The 26,235-nt window shown below is 42.8% G+C and overlaps 4 protein-coding genes across 5 annotated transcripts; 1 reads left to right on the forward strand and 3 right to left on the reverse strand.

Moving 5' to 3' along the window:
* Positions 1-2,367: 2,367 nt before the first annotated feature.
* On the reverse strand, positions 2,368-6,089 carry slc52a3-1 (solute carrier family 52 member 3-1). Its single transcript, XM_029506864.1, has 4 exons — positions 5,995-6,089; positions 4,152-5,232; positions 3,355-3,478; positions 2,368-3,097 (listed from the first exon to the last, which is right to left on the reverse strand). Exons 2-4 carry the CDS (start codon positions 5,147-5,149, stop codon positions 2,885-2,887), a joined length of 1,335 nt encoding a protein of 444 aa, XP_029362724.1. The 5' UTR covers positions 5,150-5,232; positions 5,995-6,089; the 3' UTR covers positions 2,368-2,884.
* A 4,159-nt stretch (positions 6,090-10,248) lies between these two features.
* Positions 10,249-13,783, reverse strand: LOC115046012 (ubiquitin-conjugating enzyme E2 variant 1-like). Its single transcript, XM_029506064.1, has 4 exons — positions 13,733-13,783; positions 12,586-12,734; positions 11,744-11,869; positions 10,249-10,915 (listed from the first exon to the last, which is right to left on the reverse strand). Exons 1-4 carry the CDS (start codon positions 13,752-13,754, stop codon positions 10,769-10,771), a joined length of 444 nt encoding a protein of 147 aa, XP_029361924.1. The 5' UTR covers positions 13,755-13,783; the 3' UTR covers positions 10,249-10,768.
* A 3,587-nt stretch (positions 13,784-17,370) lies between these two features.
* On the reverse strand, positions 17,371-21,314 carry peds1 (plasmanylethanolamine desaturase 1). Its single transcript, XM_029506063.1, has 6 exons — positions 21,124-21,314; positions 19,632-19,751; positions 19,397-19,488; positions 18,853-18,997; positions 18,497-18,709; positions 17,371-18,390 (listed from the first exon to the last, which is right to left on the reverse strand). The coding sequence occupies exons 1-6, from the start codon at positions 21,257-21,259 to the stop codon at positions 18,269-18,271; spliced, it is 828 nt and encodes a 275-aa protein (XP_029361923.1). The 5' UTR covers positions 21,260-21,314; the 3' UTR covers positions 17,371-18,268.
* A 3,313-nt stretch (positions 21,315-24,627) lies between these two features.
* Positions 24,628-25,888, forward strand: cebpb (CCAAT enhancer binding protein beta). 2 transcript variants are annotated; one of them, XM_029506656.1, is made up of 3 exons: positions 24,628-25,060; positions 25,106-25,343; positions 25,395-25,888. In XM_029506656.1, the coding sequence occupies exons 1-3, from the start codon at positions 24,869-24,871 to the stop codon at positions 25,829-25,831; spliced, it is 867 nt and encodes a 288-aa protein (XP_029362516.1). In that variant the 5' UTR covers positions 24,628-24,868; the 3' UTR covers positions 25,832-25,888. The 2 variants fall into 2 exon arrangements, with proteins under 2 accessions (XP_029362516.1, XP_029362515.1); XM_029506655.1 differs by having other exon boundaries at positions 24,630-25,888.
* The last annotated feature ends 347 nt before the right edge of the window (positions 25,889-26,235 follow it).

The following is a 26,235-nucleotide window of genomic DNA, read 5'->3' on the forward strand; positions in this document are numbered from 1 at the left end:
GTAGCTAATGAAGCTCAGAGAAAATCCTTTTGACTACGCAGAAATACCGAAGGTCATGTGCACAAGCGGAGAACGACATTTGAACGCGATCTTCAGGTCAACGCTCGTGCTCGGAGTTTTTGATTTCGAGACAAAAATAGTTAACACGATGTTCTGTTTGATCTGATTAAGATTTCATACAAAGCCATCTTTCAGAACTGCATCAGCAACCACAGTGATTTCTGCACAGCTTACACATACTGCAATGTAGATTCAACAAATCCAAGTGAGAAAGTCCCATCTGTGCTTCTCCTCCACTGATCCCAGGCCCTGGAGGCTACATAGGGCTAATTGTAGCCCCATTTTCCCTTCCTTATCTTTTTGTTTTTACTCAGTGTCGGGGTCAGGGATCTCCCAAGTGACCAGCGGCCGGAGCAACAGCCATCGGCCCCTGCTGAGCATCAGTAATTAGAGCCCTCCTCCACCCCCCACCCCCCTCCTCGCTGTGCTTCCTTACAGATCCGAGCCGGGAACCGCTCGCTCTCCTTCTGAAGGGCACGGGGGCAAAGAGGAGGAACAGCTGCTGATGGGAAACCACTTTTCTGTTCCCATGGATGACCAGCGTCTATCTGTCCTCCTCAGAGGATACGCAGCAGCGTCTTTGATAGCCATGACGGAGGCTTGGACCAGACATCTCTATAGCATCATTGTCTTGCAATGTCTGGTTTCTCACAAGTCTTCTGTTTCTTTTTGTCTGTTATCTCTGTTTTCCGTGACTAGCTGGTGATTCATTCATCTGCTGGTGGTTTATTACTGCAAACGTTTCAGTTTGTATTTGAAAGGTGCCGCCGCAAGACTCATTTACCACATTTACCACACATACAATAAATTACAATGACTGGACAGTGACTTTAGCATGACCTCTGTGAAGCTTATGGTGGTCACTTTGATTAAAAAAGAAAGTATACTGAACTTGCCAAATAACAAAATATTTTCAGGGGTGGTGTGGGGCAGAGTTTCTTTTAGAGCAGTGGAGAAAGTACACAAATCCTTTATTTCAGGAAAAGCACAGATACAGCAGTGTAAAACTAGTGTAAGTCTTGCATTCAAAATCCCTCTAAATTGAGGGAGCGCTGGTGGACAAGTGCTTTTAAGCACATGCCACGCAATCGCAGTGTCCCGGGTTCGAATCCGACCGGGAAACCTGCAGGTCACACCCCTCTATCTCTCTGCTTGTTTCCTGCTGGCCTCGGACAACGCTGACAAAAATAAAGATGTTGAAAGCACACAATAAAATAAAAAGATTATATTAATAATGATAATAAATTAATAAAAAATAAATAAAAATATGAAACTCATTTGTCCTGTAGAAAATGAGCCCCTGGGTCGTTTGTGCAGCAGGTTATTGGACCCAAAGTTACATTTTGTTGTTAGATGACCTCTAGTGGCCGAATTAATTATGAACGCAGCATGTGGCGCAACAAAATCAAAATCCAAAATCTTCAGATCTGTATTCAAAACTTTAAATGAGTAAATTTAGAAATGTAAAACCAGTAAAATAGGTTGATAATAGATAATAGACTAATAGTGGCATGTCGCTGTGCAGAATGGCTCATTTAAGAATAATATTTGTTATATAATTGGATTATAATAATTAGTATTTGAATGTATAAGCATCGCTATAGTTGTTGCAGCTAAAGATGGAGCTAATTTGAGCTACTTTTGTATTTCTGAGTAGTTTAATCCAATAAATAATAAATGGAAAGCAAAAAGTTGCGCCCAAAAAAGGAACCATAATTCAACATAATGCCATATTTCAGCTTTCCAGCGTTAATATTTACTGCAGCACTAATGTTCTGCTGTGTTAGCTTGTTTGGATTTGTATCTGTTTTTCACAAAGAGTGAGACAGCAGCATTAGAGAGTTTGTTCTTTCTGAGCTGGAGTTGTTGGTGTAATAGCAGCTGTCCATACTCTGATCACCACAGTGTGACAGCGGTTAAATGCGTCAACAGCCTGGTTTTATAAACGATTTTCATTTTATGCTTCCCCGATTTTCATTCACAGGTATGCTTTTATATAATAGGTGTATAAATGGCAGCACTAAATCCTTTGCTTTATTTTCTCTCGTTCAGACAATAGCTATATTTCATCTGAAGGGATTTGTGGTCACTGTGGGTGCGTGCAGATTTTTAGAAGTGTGTTTGCTCCACCTAGTGGGCAGACAAACTCCTGGTTGGAGCAGAGCACTTGTAGTCCATATGATGGGGAGGGGGACAAAAAAAGGCTGCAATTTCTCGTTTTCTCTTGTTTATTTTCATTTATGATATTTTTATTACACATTTGTCAGTTTTTTTTCATAGCCCACTGAATGACTTTGGTGTTGATAAAGTTAATTGTAAAAATGGCTTTTTTTTAAAAATCACAAAAGCTGCAAAGAAGGAAAAATTTAAAAACATCAGTAAGTTTCAACAAAAGGTTGAAGGACACAGAAGAACATCCAAAGATTCATTTTCCATTTTGAGATAATATGTTGCTCAGAGGATTGATACCATCTCATGACTGTGCTGCTGCTACTGGTGCTGCCGGTTAGCTTAGCTTAGCGTACTGACTGGAAACGGAGGGAAACAGTTAGCCCAGCTCAGCAATTAGCATGTAATATCAGCCAACTGGAGACATTTTTCTGTGGATTCAGACATCAGGGGCTGCTGTATGTTTGAGTACTGTGATTTCCACTCTTCTATATCCCCCCAGCCACATCTCCATACTGAACACATAAATATGAAAGTTGGATTTATCTTTTCATCTTAAACTCAGGAAATACGAGAATAGACCTCTTGGGTGAGATATTGTGGCTTGTGTGTGTCTCCAGTGTCCGTTGGGTCCTGCTGTTTCTCGCGTTGACCGTCATAGAGGACACTCAGTGTTGCAGAAGTCCCCCGACTTGAACAGCCGGTAGACGTTAACCAGCGGGAACATGGTGACCGAGCCGACCAGTGAGCCCGTCTGAGCCGCGGCGCCACACCAAACCAGAGCGCTGTGGCTCCGGTCTCTCAGGATGACACCCACCATTACTTTGACGTACGACAGCGTACCAGTGAAGAGGAGCCATGAGAGCACCTGGTCAGAGCGCGACGACAAAATGGGGAAAAAGCATCAGGATTTTGTGTTACATGCAACAGCTACACACTCACAGTCCGAACACTTTACTGCAAGATCAGTTAGAGAGAGTGACCTGGTTGCTCAACACTTTAGTAAAGGAGGAGTTGAACTTTGCCACACATAGGTATCTCTTTGATAAAGCCATGGAGAAATGTTTTCCATCTGGTCTTTGTAGGCCACACGTCTCCGACACCATCTGGTTGTGTTTCACTTACGATGATCGTCTCTCCCGCCACAGACCCTTGAAGCAAAGGACACGGACTCATGGCTGCCATCGCCATGTTGTAGCTGCCAAATCCTGTTCCCAACGTTGTCAGCACACCAAGAAACACCAGTGACCTAAAAACAAAAGAGGTCCGCTATCACCTGCCGCTTCCTTATTTTATAGGAACCGAAAGTTTTCTTACATAATACATAGTTTGACTAGCTGCTTTAAAATTATCCCACGAAAACTATGTGCTTAAGCCATTTTCATACCCTGAGAAAACCGACCAGCAGGACAAATATAGGTTAAATATAGGTTGTCTTAAAACAACCCCGAAACAGCACGTTGTAATCCTTCTTCTTGTCCATACTGGCCATTAAAGCATGTCTTTAAAATATTTTTAGAATATGTAGTCTAAATAATTAGTATCTAAACTTAATATAAGACTTCTGCAGGTTAAATGAATCAGTTTGTCTCCTTATCACTCCAGATTTTACAGAAACTTTGTAGGTATAAGAAGAAAAAGAAAACCTGGTTTTGAAATTGTTCTGGGACGAAAGTCTCTCTTCTGGGAAGACTTTTAAATTTTCTGTCGTCTTGGCTTTGTGAGGCTAAAGTGCTTTCTCTCTTTGTTGTGTACAGTCAATGATTTTCACATGTTGCATGGAAAAGGCTCCAATTCACACACAGTGTCCACGTCAGTCTGCTGTGTTGTAATGAAGCACACAAACTAAGTGGACACCTGAGACATGTTTTAAGTCAAACCCAAATGAAAAATGTAAATCATAAAAAAAAAAAAAAAAAGACCTGTTTTGGAAGAACATGGCGATGGTGCAGGCCACCGGGTTGGCCACTGATGCCAGGGCGGCAGAGAGGTGATAGGCCAGGTTCCCGTAGGGCATACAGGAGTAGGTCTGCACGGAGGGCAGCAGGCCGTTGGTGGCAGCATTAACCCACACCACCAGAAAGTAGATGAAGGTCAGCTGGTACATGGAGTGTTTTGGACGAGGGCTGGTCTGGGCTGCACCCTCGGCCTGGCATTTCACACACTCCCCGTCAGTCTCCGCTCCGGGATTATCCAGGCCACTGCTGATAGATGCCACGGTGTCTGGCACCAGATTTTCGGTGGACAGCGCAAAAGCCAGAGGAAGCGTTTTCAGTGCCACAAAAGCAGCCAGGCTTACACACATCATGGCTGCCAGGAAGAAGAAAAACACCTCGGTGGAAAAGTTTGGAGGAAGATACATGGTATGTAAGGACCAAATGCTGCCGCCTGTGTGGTTTCCTGCTGTCTGAGAGGAGTTGACACACTTGGCGATGCCCACGCCCTGAGCCAGAGCAACTACGCCAGGAATGAAGCCACTCAGCCCTTCTCCAATGAAATACGTGGTGATGTATTTTGCTGGAAGCTGCATCATGAAAGGCAGGAATGTAACTGATGAGGTGCAGTCCACCAGAGAGAGGAAGAAGGTGATGATGAAAAACGCCGTGCTCCTCGAGGCCCCGGCCACAATCGTGGTCTTGTCCCAGAAGAAGGCCAGCAGGATGCAGGACAGGACGCCAACGGAGAGGATGCCGTAAATAACGAGGTGCTCTTTGAGGCGACCCGGGCACGCTTTGTGCATGACCGTGACCAGCAGGGGTCCCAGGTTGGCCAGCTGGATGATGACTGTCAAGTATGAGGGCAGCTCCCAGCCTTCGGGCAGAGTGTTGACAATAAGCGGCAGTTCCACCCACAGGCCGTTCACTGCCACCCAGGAGCCCAGGCCAAAGGCGCAGGCCAGGACGTGGACAAGCAGAGTCATGCTGCCGCTGAATCAGGCTGATGAAACTCTGGAGGAGAAGAAACAGTCTGCACAGATCGTTCCACCTCTGCTGTGTGTCATACCTGCAGGAACACAAATGTCAGAGGCGTTAAATGAAAACATACGCTGCTCCAGTGGACTCAGTAATGTCTCACATGGATCAGATACTGCGACCTTTTAAAACCTGCGCTCTGACCCAGCGGTTCAGGAAGTACTCAATGAGCATTACCAGCAAGATATTAAAGAATGAAAAATAAACTACTGGAGTGAAAGTACTTTCCACCACTGATGTCTGATCATTCATATCTGTTAGGCACAAGTAGCGTCACTTCATCAGTCACAACTTCCTGTGCAGTGATGCAACAAAGAAAGCAAAGAAAATTAAGGACATATGTCTTCCTGTCACAAAGCCTTTGGGAAATCAGGTGTCTCCTCACAGAAAAACCTCCAAAAGCCTGTGACATTACAGTTCGTGTTTCAAGCAGCTGACACAATTTTCACATCCCTCTCACATGATGTTGAGGAATCTAATAAATCATATGCTCACATGATCATATGCATACGCTTGTAGCGTCCACACTGATCTCATGATGAGGAACAAAACAAGTCAGAAAATGTCTTGTGAAGAATAGCACATGATTTATATATATATATATAACTTTCTGTTTTGTTTTGTTGTTTTTTTTTTTTTTTTTTCCAAAGCAGGAACACAGTATTGCAGCTTTAAGGACTGTGGTCACTGAAGACAATGGTGAGAAACTGTGGCGAGACCACAGATAATAAGATCTCACAATAAACTCTGTTAATCCCACAAGCTGCTTTTAAGACATGGAAAATGTACTCACAAGTTTCTTCAGCGCCTCAAGGTGTTGAATATGACTTCCTGTCATCTTACATGGAGGCTCGAGACAGATCTCCTTTGGCCGTTCTTACACGCTGATGGAAATCACATGGCTGCTGGGGAGGTCAGAGTCCAGTGCAGACAGAGGGCAGTGTCTGAATCCACTGAGCTTCCTTTACTGCACCCACCTCTTAATTAGGTCAAGTCATTCAAGCTCTTTGAGCTGCCCTTGACATTTTGGCACACACGAATGTTTGCTTGCTCCAGCAGAAAAAGAAAATGTGCTGCAGGAGCTGTTTTTGATCAACATTACGAGGGGAGGCGGGGAATGAAAGCCATTTCGCAGGATTTCAATGCAAAGTTGCTCTGAATGGAGATGTGGACAATCTGCAGGGTAAACTGGGGAAGGAAAATCAGGGTCAGAAATGCCCCCACCCCCCCTTTTTGAGATACAATCAGTACAATCAGAACGTGAGTGTTTTCAGATTCAGCTTTACTTACAATGTCAGGAACATTATCACCACTGCAGCCTTTTGCCAACAATCTTGGGAAACAGGCGCTTCAGAACAGGGATGATCACAATTGAATTTGTTTTTTAGTTTTAAAGCTGGCTAATGAGGACTGACTGTGCACATGTGGACTTGTGAATATGACATGAAACTGTGAATGTCTGTTTTAAATTCTGATCAGCTTCCTGGCGCTGTTAACGTGGCCTCTCTGCTGATGTCAACAGTTGCATTTCTGCTTCCTCTGTTGACATGCATGAAAGTCAAATTGCACTCACACACACACACAAAAGCGTGCACAAACAGACAGGCAGCCTCGCCCACCGCTGCCCTCCGTTAGTGTGCGTCTGTCATGGAGGTGCAGAGGCTCCACTTGTAACTACATGTTGTACAGTGAGTGGGAAGGTCTGAACTCTTGTGCAACAAGCTATTGCAAAATGATTACAGAGAAATAAACACTTCTTCATTCCTAATTAACAGGACACAAGTAACGCCCACAGCCCAGTCTGCTTCTGGTTAAGGACTGAACATTTCTCAAACAGGGCCCTGCTTTTGTTCGTGGCCATTTGTTTTCCCTCTCACCACTTCACAGTAGGAGATGTAGGAGAAATGTAATGTAACAAAACTGATGATAGTTGGCGTCCATGTGACAGTTTCAGGCTGTTCTCTTCTGTTATAAAGTCCACGGTGATGTTAGTAGCTGTGTAGCTGCAACGCTGAGATGTTTTGCAGATACAGTTTACCAGGATCAGTGTATTGGTTTAGCCTCTTAGCACCCGAACTTTTGGTAATAAACACAGCAGTAGGCTGGAATGACATAAGTGTTTGGATCATGAAGTGCGGGATACATTTTTTTATTTTGACCTGATGATGGTGCTAGATGAACGTGTAAGGGGTTAAGGTCGTGCAGTTTCCACATTGTCTGAACTAAATTTAATTACAGCCCATCCAAGAGTTTTCAAGTTTTTATAAATGAAACCACAAATGTGAAACTCGTGGTGGCATCTGAGGAAAATCTGGCGAATGAAGAAAGTTCTCGTTTCATTATCTCTCAAAACAAAGAAAAATGTTTGTCGTATTATTTATAAGGTTTTTGAGTTTGCTCATGAGACAGATCTCCCACATTGCTGTGAATAGAGACAATTGAGCTCATGTTTACAATAACCATTAAATGAACTTTAACTATTTACATTTACACTATGACAGTTAGAGGTCAAGCATACATAGTCAGTGACGCTATCCTTAACAATCAGGGCAGTTACTCAAATATAAAGAGTCACTCGGTGTTATCAGTGACATATTGAAAAAGTCTGCTGTGAGAAAGGTTGATTTGAATACACACGAGCCGCTGTGGCCTTCCTCCATCCAGGCTCATTTATTATTAACACAGAGAAGCAGGAGAAGTGCAGCTGTGATCATGAAACCCAACATAATTTATAGAGATGATGTTTTTTTTTTGTGCTCAAACTAAACAGATGTTTGCATTTGTCGTCTTGTTTCACACACATGCGTGTTCTCAGTTCTGCTTTTTGTTTTAACTTAGCTCGAGGCGTTTGGTGCTTTAGGTAAACATTGACTTTTTTTCCTGTTTGTGTTTCCCCTCATCCTGCCTTCGTGGTTTTCTTCTATTTTTTCCACAGCAAAGAGACACTTACCGCTGCAATAACATAATAAAGCTCACTTAGAGACACTGAAGTTAATAGTAAACGTTTAAACTCTTTTACTGTAAATTCTAACAAAACTTTCTAATTTGTTCTGATGCATTTGAGTAAATTATCTAATTAAAAGGAAAATGATATCGTCTTATAAAACATGTAAACCTCTCTGATAGCCAGATGTTTGAATCAGACAGCTACAGTATGTTCCATATTACAAATGGAAAGGAATGAACAAAATAAGTATATAAGTAAAATGCAACCCATTAGAGTCACAGTTGTTATACTTTTCCCTGGCTGAGGTTTAGCTGTTTAAGCTATTGTCCATAAGTTTTAGTGAAAGAAACCAACTCAGACTAGACCTTCTTACATCTGTGGCAGCAGATGTTTTCTGTTCTCCAGCCCAGAGCTTTCTCACTGCTCTGAGTCTGATAATCCAACTCTAATGTCCAACAGACAGTATGGCTGGTGACCACAGAGGAGCATGTAGCTGCTAATGTCTGCTAATGTAGGAGAGATTAATTACATTTCTCTTTACTTTTACCAAAAGTAAAGAGAACCTCTGGCTTTCTTTCCCAACTCCACATGGATGCAGATGTGGCTGCAGGACAGTTTGATGTGGAAATAGACACTAACAATCACATTTATTGGAGATTTAAGCTTTTCCTGATGATATATTGTTCATACAATATATCAGTTAACTGTATTATATGGTAGTAAAATTGATCTTACAAAGATTTTGAGACACTTTAGTGTTTCCAGTAATTATCTTGTGAAAGATTGCTCCTTTTCTTAATTACATTTATTTTAAAGCTTCAAAGATTTGATTATGATCAACTCATTGTGATGTGTTATAAGTTAATGGGGGAGGCTTTACAGCAATTTATAAATTCTATGACTAAGCTGCTAGGCATAAGTAAAGTAATACGTCACTGATTATAATCCAGTAATATAATAAGCATTTTCAGTACAGTTTGGTATTTCGGCTTTATTTCAATGCTAATACTTTCTTACTTTAAATACTAGTTTCAATGAATTTTACTTTATTTCTACACTATGATCTTGACATTTTTAATCAGGTACAGGAACTTTGTGCACCACTGATTAAAGTTTATCTCCAGCCAAACGTTACCACTAAAATTTTACACCAAGAGGTGAATGACTGTGCTGCACTGTGAAAACCAACTTGAAAGAATGATTTGACATTTTAGGAAATGTTCTCACTTCCTTGTCCAGAGTTACATGACAGAAACTAACCCCCAACTATTTTGGATAAGGCCAGTGACTTTATACAGATTAGCCATGATCTGAACAGATGTTATATATATTGTGTTTTTGGCTGTATGCCAAGATAACCACGCGCTGACTCTAGCTTTATATATTTGCTTAGAGTCAGAAGTGGCATCAATTTCCTCATCTAACTCTGCAAAAAAGAGTAAAAACATATTACCGAAACATGTTGAACTGATCCTTAAAGTGATCTTCAAGCTTTTCCTGATTCTGTGAGGGTCATTCAAGTGCAGAGGTTATGTAATTAAACTCATATCAGACCAGTCACTATGCAGAAACACTCCATGTAATCTTTCCTGTATAATAGCACTGACACGAAAAGCATGAAGTAAGATTTATGAAAGAAGTGGAGAGTAACACAAATTATCACATGTAGTAGCAATGACAGTTTCACAAGTCAGATAACCCCTGACGTTACACAAGACCAAGAGAGGTAGCTGATTTCAGTTGTTTTCAAAGCTTGATCTACCTACGACTTCTGCACACCTACAGCAGATCTGCGTACTACTGCAATGCTAATATGCAAATTAGGATCAGATATAGTGGCATAGATACAATGTTTACTGATATCAAAAAAAAAAAAAGAAGCCATGAATCACTCAATGTGGCCACTTCTAGGACCTCGCTGAGCTGGAGTCTTGCATTTAATATGGGTGTTGTTGTGCAAGCCCACATCGACACACACGGAGTGAAGTATCTTTTGAGGCATTGGGCCACATGAACATTCTTCACATCATTTGCCAAGTTAAATGTGTTTTGGGTTGTGGGGGTCTCATATGGAAACCTTCAGAGACGATTATCTCACAACAAGCAGCAAGTAGTGAACTATCCATTTGGTTGTTTTTTTTTTTTAAGTGGCCATTTTCAATGTTATAAAAAGGCAACAGACAAGAGATACACTCAATAAGATTATTTATGTTATTGTACAATCTGCATTTTTTAACAAATAATAATAAAAAAAAGATTAGTAAGATGTACAGTATTCAAATGATCATATCTGGTGTGGACCGAGGACTCCGCCTGCCTTATCACATCGAGTCCACCCAGAGCTCCAGTGATGGGAGGGGGAGGGGAAGGGGGGCTTGGAATGACTTTCATGAATGCTCATTAAGTGTGTATACAGATCTGTGTGTGTGCACGTGTTTACGTATGTCTGCATGTACCTGTTGTATACTTGAGTGTGTGTCTTTGCGTGTGTGTCTGCTCAGCCAAGGTGTAGGCAGGAGGTGGAATGTAACATGGCGGATGATGGGGATGGGCGATGAAAGCTAAAGAGTTGGGAGGGAAGGGACAGGAGGAAAAAGATGGAGGCAAAAGTAGCAGGGGCTCAGTTGGTGTAGATCTGGCCCTCCGGTGGCTGAGGAAGCTTCATGTTTTCCTTGCACGTCATGAGCCGCCGCAGCTCCAGCAGCACCATCCGGATGCTGTAGGAGTTCTGCCACTTGGCCAGTGCAGTCACCGCATGCATGTCAACCTGCAGGACGGACAGCAAAACAGGATGCATGTGATGTTTTTGCGCACAACAAAAACACCAGCCGAATCTTTCACCTTGCTAAATGAACCACATGTGAGATATTGGATTTTAAAATACTCTGTAGTGTGGAGCTGCTGACTTCCTTTATGTTCATCAGTTCCAAAACTGTTTTTACTTATTTATTATTCACAGTTAAGTTTAAGTGCACTAAATTCCAAGTCTTTTCAACAGTTAACAGGGCTGACTGTTGGCACGCTAAAAAAAGTTGAAAATTAATGTGGAGGTGTTGCTGGTTTTGAGAAACCGAAAGTACCACAACCACTGAGCAAGAACTGGAAAAAAGTTCTTGATTGCCATACAAGGGAAAAAAGTGCATGATCTTAAAAAGTATGTTCTGTGTTCCTGCATCAGGTGGTTTGAAGATGTATATGTCTCATACCGCATACTGTACTGCATATCGCTGTGCACTTGAATTAATGTAGTGTTTGCATTAGTTGCCATAAGCATCAGGCATGGACTTGTTTATCTGGAATGACTAGTTCAGAGGGCATGCACAACGAAGGAATGTGAAAATGTCATATGTGCTCCTTGAATATTTTTAGTAAAAGCTCCTTTACTCTGTTGACATTCTTTTTTATTTCACTTACCTGCTCCCACATAATGACAAGCCTTTCAACATTAGCATAAAAGCCAAACATTGCTCTTTCTGGAATGTATTCCATCGTGTAACAATAACAGGACCACAACAGTAATGTATATTTAAACAGGCAGCTGAGGCCTGCAGTCAGCCAGTCAGAGTACAGCAACAGCTGGTTCTGATCTACTTACCACACCATTGGAGGTGTGCACACCATTCAAGTTTATCTTTGTCACAAATCTGACAAACGGCGGTGACTCTGGGTATCCTGGCCCACATTCAACCTTCAGATTGTACATCCTGTTTTCATAGCTTGTCTGTAGACAAGTAGGAGGAGGGGAGTGGACAACACATTAAACATTAATCAACGGCACAAAATCTTCAGTGAATTTAACAATACAATCAATTGAAGAAAATACTACAAATGCATGTTATGATCATTAAAATGTAACTGTCTTTGACCCGTACCACAGGAGAACTAAACGTGCTGTTTTTAACAGCAAATGGCTGAAGCAGCTTTAGTGCCCAATGTTAAACCCACAACATCCCCTGAAAAAGGTAGCTTAAAATTGTACGGTCTAATTATATACATTTTCAATGCAAATTGAAGTTCCACTTGAGCTAACATGTCCCCAAAGGCAATCAATCAACACAAAAAGAGAAACGTTCATAATCAGCATGGAATAATCATTAAATGGAACAGGGAACCAATTTGGTGCCACATGATTGGCTACTTGTTGCTTCAGTTATTTTGTAACACGTAATATTTCACCTTGGCCAAGATCCTAAAGTCTCAGCACCTCCTCACATTCACTTAATGTAGCATCATTCATTACACTTCATCTGTTCGCACCTGCTTTGAATGAGATAACTCAGCTGTGGGCAGCTTACACATGGCTACAGCTTGGCACAGTGTCAGAACACATCGCACAAACCGAAGCTTAGACTTTCTCATCACATGACAGAGCGTCAGCTCTTTTACCTTCTCAAGACTGTCCAGCAAGCAGAATTTTTTTTAAAAAAAACCACCCACCCTTGGAGGGCCGAGGATCACCCCTCTCCATCGTGTTAAGGTCATGTCCTCATCGTCCTCCAGACCCCAGCTCACCGTCCCATCTCCCACGCCTTTCTGGCCTTCCTCCAGCTCTTCCAGGAGCCGGAAATTGCGAGGAACTTTTACGGCTGTTGGGGGACACAAAACACACCAAAGCGAGTCAGTTACACACTCACATGTGCAATGCACAAAATGACAAGCGTATTTATAGGCACCATCACACATGCCAGAGAAATTACCTGCAGTTATAAACGCATTGAATGTTGGTGACTTGATGGAAAAACAAGCTTTTTTTTTTTTTTTTTTTTTTTAAATAGTGGTAGATGTTATTCATTTCCTCTTATTTAGCATTTAGCCTCGACTGTGCTGCATCATTTGGCCTCTGCAGTGAGACACGACGGTGGTGCACTGCCAGCTGAAGCATGCAGCCCACTGGGCCACAGTGCCGGCCGGTGCGGCATCAAGCTCACGGTGCGCTCAGTGACACTCTCAGCCTCAGATCGTTAGCTGGAAGTCGCTATCTCCGCCGGGGGGGGGCGGGGAGGAAGGGGAAAAAAAAAAAAAAAAAAAAAACGTACAGTCATCGTCGCCATCACAAACAGTACGTTGGTGATTTAACCGCAGGGGTTGAACGGAGCTTCGGCATCGTTTACTGACGACATTTGACGCGTGAAAGGAGTCGGGAAGTGACACATCCGCGTTTCGGATGCGATTTTATGCCGCAAATGAGCTCACGTAACCCGGACGTTAGGGTGGCGGTGGTGAGGCTCGCTGGCGTCAGCGCAGGGAGCTGTTATCAGATTAAATCACGCCATTTAACGAGAGCCAGAGTGCTATTTGCTGTCACATAAGCAGCTGACCAGAGTTAGGCCATCGCAGGGTTTTCCTCCATCGGCAGCTCCCTTTATCCACATTAACGTACGTTAGCTTAGCTCCTAGCATCGCTTCCTATTCATTTTCTTAGGCGGCTCCAGCTTTGCGTTAGCACGAATCTTTTCGCAGATCCCGCCAGTCAGGAGATTACCGATCTCATTACGACACCCGATGGATACATGATAAAAAGAATCACAGAGCCGACAGATCAACGGCAGCTTCTAAATATGAAGTATTTCTCTGGAACATTTACCTGATCCGGCGGCGACCGCCATCTTGTCGCTACACAACGGGAGCGCGCACGCAGCTTTGCCATTGTGGCCGATGGTGCGTGCGCGTGGAAGAAACGGAAAGCTTCGCTTCCTTTGTTGTTCTGTGGCCAAAAGTGCGACAGTGAAACTGAAGCCTTTTTTTTTTTTTTTTTTACCACGACTTTATGTAAAGTTTGGGGTTTTTTTTATTTCAAAATACTTTTACAAACATTACAATTAAAGTAATGACACAACAGATTAGAAAACCTGGAGAAAAAACAAACACACAAGCACTGTGTTGTGTTGTGAATCTAAACCATTGAGTTTCATTTTTGTCAAAGGTTATATTGCTGAACTAACGTGTTCCTTCATTACTGAAGTGTTCCTGCTGATGGAAATGCTGGAACATCGAGCGTTGATGAACCTGCAGAAAATGCAGCTATCGCCAGTTTTATTGTTTTCAGTTTCCTGCCGTGCCTGGGTGTTTCAGGTATTTACTGAACATTTTTAAATGAAACTATCTTTTAAGATTTATGTTTTCAATACAACCCAACAAGCTCAGATTGGAGTTCTACAAACATGGAAAGGCGGTAGGAACGGGAAATCGTGGACAAACACGGCTTTTGTGTTTGTTGATTCTGAACATTTCTGGTATAGCACCAGCCTTTTCCTTAAAAGAGGCCAGACAGAAGCCTTCCCAACAGGTGCAAGTGCACTCAAACCAGACCTTTTGATATGTCATTGTAATTGCTACACCAACAGACGTAGATACATACCTTTCTGCTTTTCTTACTATGATGTCAACATATTTTCTTTGCTCATAGACTTACAGTTAAAGCACCAGTGTCCACGAGCTAGACAGTAACAATTTTAAGATTGTGAAGTTTAATTTTAGCTCCATCTTCAAACAAACCCAAGAAACTAAAGAAATGCACCCCAGAAAACATCAATCAGTAATTATCAACTGTTTATTTAGTTTATTTATAAATACAGTTTATTATGTACATTGTAAGTCTCCCACATGGAAGACAACAAAAAGGCATCAAGGCATTATTCTGATATCTAAAACTCCATCACCACCAGCAAATATAACCAACTACAACATCCATTATGGGTCTTGCCTCAGAGAAAGAAGCAAATGAAGCGCAATTTAAATTCAGTCAATGAAGTGTTTTCCCATATCACTGGCAAGATTTACAGTAAATCAATCAGGGAGGATAAGGCAATTGAATAAAAAAGTCCAAGGATCAATACCAAAGCAATTTGAACACAGCATGTCTAACATACCAACAACTGCCTACCCAACTAACAAGTTTATTTGCTTCCAGGGGGGGAAATATAAATATTTAGTTAACCACACATTGTCACAATATACCTTTCAAATCCACAAATGAAAGCCCATTGTCTCTAAGCAGAAAATTCAAACACAACTCAATCACAAATTCTACCTCAATAACAAGAGGCCAAGTTACAGAACCTGTATTGCATTTTAAAATAATTAGACTATTTTGGCCAGCAGAGTTGAAAGAAATAAGTGACTTAAACCATCTTTAATCTATTAAATAATGGTCTTGACCTCAATAATGGACTCTTGTGATACCTTTTTTTGTTTTGTTTTGTTTTGTTTTTTTTACAAATTCGTAATAAACTACTTTAATTGACTGAACCACAATCCTGAGATCATCTGGAGAACAATGAAAAAATAGGTCATGTTAGATCCTTCTTCAAAAACTAGACTCCAAACCACAAAAGCTATAAATAGCTATTATAGCACGTTTTTCTGGACACAGACTATTATGGTGTGGGTTCTTTGTGAGTTCACATCATACCTTTTGTGTAAGGCTGTCAGGTTTGTTAATCTCCAAACTAATTATGGCATATCTAGTATTTCTGATTATTATCCTTAGCTTGTCCTATTTTGCAGTTTTACAAATACACACCAAAAAAAAAAACACCCTTCAAACTCTCATTACTTCACTATTACCACTAAAAGCTATTTGCTGAAGCACTGAAATATCCAGAAGGGCCAACGCCTATTTAGAAAACAAGATGTGTGTCAAAGTTCAAACTGATTGCAGTTAGGGGTGCCCCAACAATATTTTGCCTAATACTGACCAAAAAGAAAAGAGGAGTAGCTTTAAACTTTGATGCAGTGACACATAACAGCGTCCATTTACCTGCGTACATTACACCATCTAGCACACACAGAATTGCTCTTCACAATACTCTACAAGCACGATGCAAACTGCAGTGTTTGCTGTTGACCTAATGTGAATAACTTTATATAATCAAGTATGAAGGATTTAACAACTAGAGTATTACATAATATAAGAACATAATTTTGGTTTCAAAGTTTACTATAGCTAATTAAATCATCTACTTGGAGGATAAGACCAGGAGCTTAATAATTAAGCCTTAATATCAGCCTGGTCAGGCCAACTGAACAGCAAAGTCAGCTTCTCCCATTTAAACCTGAAAACCATTTCCGGGATTTCCTTGGAATGAAGATAACATTTTGGTAGCTCGAACCAAGGACCATTTGGTCAAAGTTTGGGGCCATGTTTCTAACAATTTCATCTGGAGTGAGCCAAATCCTCCTGTGTCTGTTTTACACGAGCTCAAAGGAAAGCTGGTGACCCAGTGTATTGCTCACAAGCCGCACAAGCCGACATGCTGCAAACATGCACGCATTCTTACATCTGTGTAAGTGAGATCTTCATCAGTAAAGTAATTTAGTCGTGCAGTTCATTAAGTAGCTCATTTTTTTTAGCTCTGGTTTTCCAACTATGCAAATACGTGTAAACAATAAAAAAAAGAAAAAGAAAGGCATTTTAACCTAATTGTATGAGTTAAGACATATAGTTAAGGGCCTCTTATTACACTGCATAGTTCTTTGCTGTACAATACATTTACAAATCACTGACTAAAGCATTAAAAAAAAAAAAACTTTCAATGGATGAAGTAATTAATTACATAATCTCATCTTTAGGAGTAAAGAAATTCCTGGATCGTCAGCCTTCACTGAAGCCCTTGTAACATCACCAAGTCAACTTGTCACAGTTACCAAGACGGCACACTGCGGCAGCACAGGGGGAATGTTACGCTCTGAAACTGTCTGTTCCTTCCCACATTGGAAAACAATAGCAAGGTGTGAGGATCGAAAACATCGTTACATACAGTTGGCACATAACTTTGGAGTCTCTGCGTCTGATTACGTGAGACTCAGATCACAGAAAGACAGAATTTACATTGAAACGACAACAGAGAGTGCTGCAAATAAAAGAGAATGACACCAGAAAGACACAAAAACTGCATTTAAGGTGTGTAAGGCAGCTTGTCAAAAATGCATGTGCCTCTTCCCCGTAGAACTGCCTGTTTACCAGGAGGCAAAAGCTAAAAATGCTTTTCGCAGTGGACACAGTGATCATCTGAAAAGCCTCCTTAGTAGGGCCAGAAGAACTCAGCAGAACAACAGCGTGATATATGCATATTTTGCCCAGATTTTCGGTTTACCATCAACAATGACTACAGTCTCAGGAAATTCCCAGTGATTTTTCAGTACATTTCCACTAAGCCTGAACATTTTGTGGGTTTGAACCTCGTTTCAAAGGCAAGATCACAAATTCAAAGACAACAGCCACTTCAAGATTTGACAGCAGTATGAGCAATTGGGTTTTTTTTTTTTTTTTTTTATTCTTTTTGGTTTGTTTACTTTAACAACAGGATTTTCCAAGTTGTCTAACCTGTTTACCGTCCGTCCTTGAGCCTAATGAGTTTGGCTGTTAAGTCTCACTGAACCTTCCACTGTAACTGCTGTCATTGTCTGACATTAACAGACGCACCCCTAAACTATTAAGCATGGCTGACTGATTCATATCAAGTTACAAGAGTCAACATTAGCCACTGGATAGCACTGAAAAAAAAACAAAAACAAAACACTCAGCGGTTCTGGTAAGAAACAAAATTTCAAATTAAACAATCAACAAATGTAACAGCAATTAACTGATTTGTTCTTTAGCTATCAACATTGGTAAAGCGTCCTAAAATCTTTGTACGGCCTACATCCAGTTTTATTACTTGCACATCAAGTAGGCCCTTGATAAGTTGGAGATGAAAAGACCGATCCAGATAAAATGAAGCTGTGCTAAATATTGATCAACTCTCCAAATGAACAGTTGTGACTCTGGAGGAGGGAAAAAAGCAAGTGTTCGTGCTTTCGGGTATTCTTTCTCAACCAAACGTTGCTTTTTTTAAATAACCTCCAAAAAAGTGATGAGTTCTGTTAGACATACATAGAATTAAGGATATATTGCGATTTGAATGAATGATTTCCGTGAGTGAGTGAGTAATGAAAAATTCCATCACCAAAGCCCTCCTCTTGAAAACAGACAAAATGTGCAAGACTTAAAGCTATGGCATCAGAAACTGTTTGTTAGTTTTCCTCTCTATGGATTACAGTCTAAGCGAGGCAAATAAGGGGATGAGAAGCCTGGACGGAGCCAGCGTCTTCTGAGGTAGGGTGCAGTTAGCCTGCAGCGTTACTTGACTTTTTGAGCCCATTTCAGGTCGTCCGCCCTGGGCTTCTCTCCTGTCACACCCTGAATAAGATCCTCCAGGTTCCTCCAGAAACCCAGCTTCTCCAGGGGATAGTTCAGCCAACCTGGAGACACAAAGCTCGGTCACAAATCTGCCCAAACAACATGCCTCTCATTTTCAAAACATCAAGGTGGATTGCTAATTTTCCCTCGAGGACGTAGCAGACGAACCTGTCGTGATACAAAAGTACGTCTCATGGGGTGAGACGTGATGGATGCGGTGGTGCTTGCGGGGAAGGATGATGTGGCAGTCCTGTAAGATCACAACCCACCGAGGTAGGCCAAAGTACGTGTGCGACCACTTGTGAATCTGGTTGGTAAGCGTCACAAATATGGCTAGTGCAAACAAGTAGCAGTACCAGGGGTATATGTGGTAAATTTCAGCTGAAAATAAAACGAAAGAGAAACAAGGTGAAGCGGAAACTCATTTGCCCCTTTGCAAGTTTTTCAACCGAGAGTTTAGAACAAATTACAGAATTTTCATGTTGATAAAAATGTCAGGCTCAGTTTGTTGATATAAAACTCACCAGGCGAGAGGGTGAGGAAGTTGAAGGCCATGTTTGCTAGAGGGACTATGGTCAGCATGCAGTTGTCACCATTGGTCTCAATAAAGTCGTGACGGGTGATGGCTGTGGGGTCAATGTGGTGCTCTCTAAATGGTCGTATAAAAGCCTGCAGGACGAGTCAGATAAGACGGTTGGGTGAAAAACAAGAAATACACTCTGTAAATGCAGGAAACGTGTTGATTCATCTCAAGAATATAAGAAGAATCTTCTATTGTCATTGTACACACAATACAATTACATTTACACTCTGAGATACACGTATATGCACACAGGCCCCCAGACAACCACACACACACAGGGCCCTGTATTATGCAAACATTCGAAGAGTAATCCAGATTGAAGGTGCCGCCATTGCTCAGAGCACCTGGAGCAGTTTTGCAGGTGACTGTGCCTTCCTCAAGGGGCACCACGGCAGCGCCATGGAGGTGCCAAATCTATTTCTCCAGGAATAGATTGTCCAGAGAGCAAACAATAGCCTATGGAAACCTAATAAAGGAAACCTTACCTTTCCAAAGATGGGCAGATCCACTGACCCCCACGTATCAGCTGCCCAGTGAACAACTCCAGACGCAAAGTCTGCCGTGAGTATTCCTGCCACTGGACATGGGAAGAAAAAAAAAAGAGAGATGATGAAATCATTCAATTAAAAAACAGACAAAATATGCTTTGGGAAAAAAAAAAAGATCAACCTCTGAAAATACAACATGAGGACATTATGTAATTTTTCAGTCAGTACTTACCAATGCCCAACAGAATGTACCACAAATGCCCCAGATGGAAATTGGCAAGGAGGTGAATGAAATTGAAGGCCATGAGAGAGAAGCAGAAGACAACACTTATCCATTCTTGACATCTTTTGCCTTAAAGGAAAACATGAGCATACATATTAGTCCAACTACAGCACATACTACCCTTACTCATAAGAATAGATATGAAAACGTTCCCGATAAGATTGTGAATCAAATTGTTACCAGTTTACAGCAGCTTAACTTCACATGACATCATATCAGCCAAACTCAAGGATCCAAAGGTTATTAAGATAGTCAGCACGCTCAGTTATTGGATAATTCTTACTGACAGGAACATTTAGTGAGAACTTTACTAGTTGTGTGACAGACTTGAGCAGCTGGGCCTGAAATACCTGTCCACATTTTACAGCTCAAAGAAGGCTGCAGTCCCTCAAAGAAAAAAGTGTGGCCATCACACTGTCAAAGCTGTCAGCAGCATACTGGGCCCAGGAACCCACCTGACCTGTGGGTCCGGCCTATGCTTTGTTTTCTGAAAGTCACATAACGCAGACAAAAGCCGCAAAATGACCACAAGGATGCCAAATGACCCAAAGAGAGACGTGAGATGGTGCTAAAAAAGAAAAATGAAAAAATGGAGGCCAAACACATAAAACGTGGTTATAACGAGACTTAAAACAACTGCAAAATGCTGAAATGGCAATAATGAGATACAAAAAATAACAACAGACAGACACCCAATGACAGAAGCTTCCAATGGCCATGACGATTTATAAAATGGCGACATAAGTCAACCACGTGGAGAAGATCGACAATGTCAACAAGTCAAGGGTGTCCATCTTGCGGTAGGAGGCCTGTCTGTGCTCAGAGACCCATCTTCTCATAATGTGTCCATGCCGTAAGTTTAGGACCATGTGTTTGGCCCGAAACTGCATGTAAGCAGCTCCAAGCACCAAGCATTTGTACAATATGTGCGAAGGCCATTCACTTCGATGTGCTCAAGTTGAAATGGGCCCAAGTGATGGTGGGAGGACTCAGACTGAGTAGGATAGCCAAGACTTCCAAACTATTTGGACCAGCAGCTGTTTTTTGTTGTTGTTGTTGTTGTTGTCGTTGTTGGTCTGCTCTGACTCTCAGTTCATCTGACTGACCTGGCAACAGCACTGTTATAAAAGGTCACAGCAGCTGTGTGGACTGATCCGGCTCCTGAAGATCCGTCTGGTTCCTGTCTGAAGCTGGACAAGCGGACAGCTCAGCCACCAGCTCCGTTGTGTAACAACAGTAACACAACAACAACAACAACAACAACAACAGTGTGATTGTTAGAACTGTCGCTGCGGAGGACGATCCGTTGTTGTTGTTTGGTTTTAGGAGTTTTAATTTCCTGCTTTAACACTTGCTGAAGAGAATAAAAACAGTCTGTTATGTCACGCCACTCGTGCTCACTCGAACCGGGAGACCGAGCTCGTCAGACGGATCGACTCACCTGGCGAGTACAGAGTAGCCAGCTCGCGGGCACCGGCGTGCTGCGGGCCCCACCTGGCCGCTCCCCGGCCCGGTCCCTGGGGCTCGGGGGCCTGTGTTTCTCCTCCACGCCCGTTCTGGTTCACCATACTCGCCATTTCTTCCCTGTTGGGCCCAGCCCCTTCGCTGTCTCCACTCACAGCCAGGAACCGACGGACTCATCGACTTCCTCAGCCCATAAGAAACGTAACGAATTTCCACCAATCGGGAGGAGGCCGGTGAGCGCGTCGTCCAATCAGAACGGGGAGGAGCGAACCGCGGAACGGCCGAGGGACCAATGAGAGCTGCGAGAGGAGACCGCATTAACCGACCCCACCCGTCCGGTCTGCTCACAGACCTCCGTGATTACCGACAGATGGCGCTGTCGGTGGAGCCTTCACTGCCGGATATGGACCGACCTGGTACCGGACTTCAGGAGGAGGCCCCCATCGTGGACAACATTAAAACAGGTGAGGTGGTGGCGGGTGGAGTAACATGGCGGGCCTCTCTGTGTGGTTGAAAGCCTCCGTCTCCTTTTGTGACCCTGACCGATAGGTGGTAAAGATAATAGGATGAGATGTGACATACTGTGAGTCATAAAACATTAAACCCCCCCACAAACCCAAAGTTTAGTTGTTGCTATCAAACACACCCTTCTTCATGATGTCATAATAAGTCCCTCCGGGTACAACACAACCAAACAGTAATGTTTCCTGGCACTTTGCAGTGTTTTTATTCCTCTAAATCTTTTGTTGTTTTGTGCCCCTTTATGGCCCGGCGTTAACGCTCAACCTTCCTGGTCATTTTGCTGGTTAAACATTTCACCGTGTCTCCTTTAACTCAATTCGAGAAACACTGACAGTCATTTTGCAGGAAGCCTCCTACCAGACAGAAGTAATCCATTCGTGACTTCACGAATTCTTATCTTGTTCAGGCTGTGAGACATATCAGGGTTAGGTCTGCACTGACTGGTTTGCTAACTGTGGCCAGACTGCATAAACATAAACATATCTGTGTAACCAATATCCCTGAATCACTCTGTTGACTTCTGCTTATTTAGTGTACCACTACATTTCAACATTGACCGTCATCTCATGCTGTTATTAAATAAAACTTAAATATGAGAATTTAAGCTAAATTAAAAAAAAATATATATAAAACATAAATCCATTCGATTACAAAAAGAGTAATTCATTTGATTCTTAGTTTTACTAAGTGACCACAACAATATTATTATAGGGAAATGTGCATTCATCTAGATTAATTAAACTTTTACTCCAGTGCTGTACTTAAGCACCCTTTAAAGTTACTTGTATTCTACTTTTACTGATGTTCCACTGCATTTTAGAGACAAATGTTGTACTTTTTTCTCCAATATATTTGACCATACCAATATCTATTCGTTTTGTAGTTTGACAAGTTTTGCTTTTAAGTATTTCCACTCTGTGACACAGTTATGTTCATACTTCCACCAGCGAGGAGTAGTGACACGGTGGCAATAATGGGCGTTGTCAGACAATGTAAATAATTTGACAATGTGAATACTTACGCTTTGTAGTACTTCAACATGTGACGATGGGAGTTTTATATTGTGTTATTTTGACAGGCAGCATGGTGACATAGTGATTAGCTCTGTTGCTCCACAACAAGGAAGTTGCGGGTTCGGTTCCTGGCCTGGGGCCTCTCTGTGTGGAGCTTGCGTGGATTTCCTCCCACCGTCTAAAGACATGCATGTTTGTCCATAGGTCTGAGTGTTAGTGTGAGTGGTTGTTGGTCTCTGTGTGTTGGCCCTGTGATGGACTGGTGACCTGTCCAGGGTGTACCCCACCCTTGCCCAATGCGAGCTGGGATTGGCTCCAGCACCCCCGAGACCCAGAAACGAATCAGTGCTAGAAGATAATTGAATGAATGTTATTTTGACTTTTATTGGAGTAAGGAACCTGACTATCTCAAAATATATGTCCAAGTTTGGAGCAGCAACCAGTGGAAAACTTCAAGGTTCAGGTTCACCAAGTGCTAATTTATTATTGTGGCTCAGCGAAATCACAAAGTATTTTCTCAATTCAGAGTTTATGATTAAAAAACCCTGTTGCTGTTGTTGAATCAAAGCCTCCTAAGTTGTTAATCCAGTCGTGGAGTGTGTATTTTATCAATCATATGGTCATACAGTCACAGCCAATAAATTCTGAGACAAAGAAAGTTCCCAAGAAAATTCTCAAGCCTCTTAAGGAGTCACCATGTGGTGTAATTCCAGTGAACGTGTATCCTGCAGATATATTTCAGAAAAGTAGGGAGAGTTAGATTCCTGGAAGAGGAAGACGTATTTTCAAGGCATGCTCACACAGAAAACAGTTTTTGGCTCAGACACCAGAGACACTTTCTGAGGAGACACATTTCCCACGCATTTACGTTCAATCTGTTACTCACAGGTCTGATAGCTACATGTCTTACAGCTCAACACAAGGTGGCAGTAAGACTTTGCATCGAATCCAGATCACTCAGCTTTGATCAATCAGCAGGACTTCCATAAGCCTGCAATATATTAACAAGAGCAGAGAGTCACGTTAGTAGCCAAGCTCCATAGGCCTCCTTTAAACCAGAACAAGACGCAGAAACCAAGAGAGGAGAAGACATTTTTGAGTATTTCACTTTCAAGTGTTTTTTTTTTTGTTGTTGTTGTTGTTTTGTGTTTTTTGTTTTTTTTTTCTTGGTGCCAAAACAAGAAAAATCGCAGAAAATCTTCTTGGATGTCACTCACTCATTTTAGATATGCTAAACAACCAGGGTCACAACATCGGACCCAAACACTCACCCTTCACCCCGGACTGCCCGGGATGCATCATCTAGTGCAGTTTAACCACACAGCAGCACACTGAAACTGGTTTGAACTAGTCTGTGAACGGTGTGGGAAACATCTGCCTGGAGATGTGTCCAGGGCTGCTGTCGTGAGCATCAGTTATGAGGTTATTACGCATGAACTCAGAAAATGGTAAACAGGTTACCACTGAGTGAGTAGGATTTTTCCATTCTTGTCTAGTTGATGAAATCTCGACTGTAGAGGGCGTGAATGGACGTGTTGTCAACAAGCAGTGGTTAAAAGTACTCTGTTGTTGCTGCGTTTTGTTTTGTGTTGGTTTTTTTTTTTTTTTTTTTTGCTGGGTTTTGTTTTCAGTTTTTATTTTGATCAAAGTTACCTCAGTTTCTCTTAGCGACAAATCAACGAAAACCACTGGAAGGACTGACTCCTTCTCATTCTGACGCCGGAGCACAGTTTTGTTTTGTTTTTTTGTTTTTTGTTTTTTTCTAACTGCTTCTTGTGAAGAAGTTCATTTAGTTATTTCTTTGACTACATAACGTGTCCAAATGCATGTTTAATGTGAGAAAGGTCATTTTTAAAGCGGCACAGGTTGGCATGTTGCCTCGCGCGCTACACACCTGCCCAACATAAGCCCCGCCCCCCGCCTCTAATAAAACCCTCCACGAGACAGGAAGGTCTGTCAATCCCTCCCGATCCAGGAGCTCCGGATCGTCCAAGTGTTTCAGCTGGTCACCGCCTGTGGCACAACCAGGGGAGGGGGATTTAAACTCAACACAATCCGACACTTGAGCCACTTCACAACCGAGGACCGAAACAACAAAACAAAAACAACAACAACAACAAAAAGAAGCACCGTGGGCGTCTGATCTCAGCCCTCCATGCTCCTGCAATCCGGCGGGTGTTAAGATCCATGGAAGTGGCCGGTTTCTACGACGAGGGGAGCTTTGCCATCCATAGTAGAGACAGCATCATCGGTCCCATCGGCGGCGGCTCTTACTGGAGGCTCGGCGACTCGATGTCGGAGCTGGGCATTGAAGAGCGGGAGAGAGCGATAGACTTCAGCGTTTACCTGGACTCCGCTTTGCACTGTCCGCAGCTGGCGGCGCAGACGCAGACGCAGACGCAGACGCAGCAGCAGGCGCAGCAGCAGCAGCAGCAGCAGCAGCAGCAGCAGCAGGGGGACGTTTTCTCTGATTTCCTGGCGGAGAACAAGATCAAGAGAGTTGCAGCTTTTCACAACTACAAGAACTACTCGCTTTTGAACGAGCTGGAGTCGAGTCACTGCGACAACTTGCGGGACCCCCGGGAGCCGTACTCGCTGGGCTACACGGAGCTGCAGGAGACCCGGGTGGACAGCGTCCTCAGCCCCGAGCTGGCCGAGAGCCGCTACCGAGCCGCCGCCGCCGCCGCCGCAGCAGCAGCCGCAGCAGCCGCAGCCGACAGAGACGACAGCCGGGAAGACGCAAAGATGGAAAACGGGTCGTCCGGCTTCGACATGAGGTCCTACTTCCATTACCAGTCCACCAGCGGCAGCCTGGGAAACATCTCCACCGCGTCCTCGACCTGCTCCAGCCCGCCCGGCACACCTGCCCCGTCAGGTAAAAGCAGGTCGCCGTCGCACGGCGGAAAAATGTCCAGCGGCAAATCCAAGAAGCGCCTGGACAAGGACAGTGAAGAGTACAGGCTGAGGAGGGAGAGGAACAACCTGGCCGTGAGGAAGAGCCGGGATAAAGCCAAAATGCGCAACTTGGAGACTCAACACAAAGTGCTGGAACTGGCTGCAGAGAACGACCGTTTACAGAAACGCGTGGAGCAGCTTTCCAGAGAGCTGGCCACCCTGCGCAACCTGCTCTCTGCCACCGGACAATGTTAGACACCAACACGGACCTCTGGGCTGCCAGTCCAGCCATTCATGGTGGGATGTGATGGGGGGGTCTTTTTTTTTTTTTTTTTTTGAGTTGGGGGGGAGGGGGGGGGCAACCTGATGAAGCGATATAGTCAGCGAGCACCAGTTTACAAGGACACACTGAATGGGACTATGGAAGTGGATGCATGTGTTGCGCAATCATTCACCACCCTTCACATGTCACCTTAGCTTTCTTCTCAGATGTAATGTTGTTGTATGGAGTATTTCCGTGCTGGTTTTACATACATGCGAGTGAATTTCTACGTTTTTGTGTATTCAGAGCAATGGTTGTCAAAGGGAAGGAGTTGTGCTGCAGTGAAATGATGCAACTCTTTGTAATACTATTGGCAGTGAATGAAATAAGTCTAATT

The sequence above is a fragment of the Echeneis naucrates genome, chromosome 7, assembly GCF_900963305.1.
Source record: "Echeneis naucrates chromosome 7, fEcheNa1.1, whole genome shotgun sequence".
Taxonomy (NCBI): domain Eukaryota; kingdom Metazoa; phylum Chordata; class Actinopteri; order Carangiformes; family Echeneidae; genus Echeneis; species Echeneis naucrates.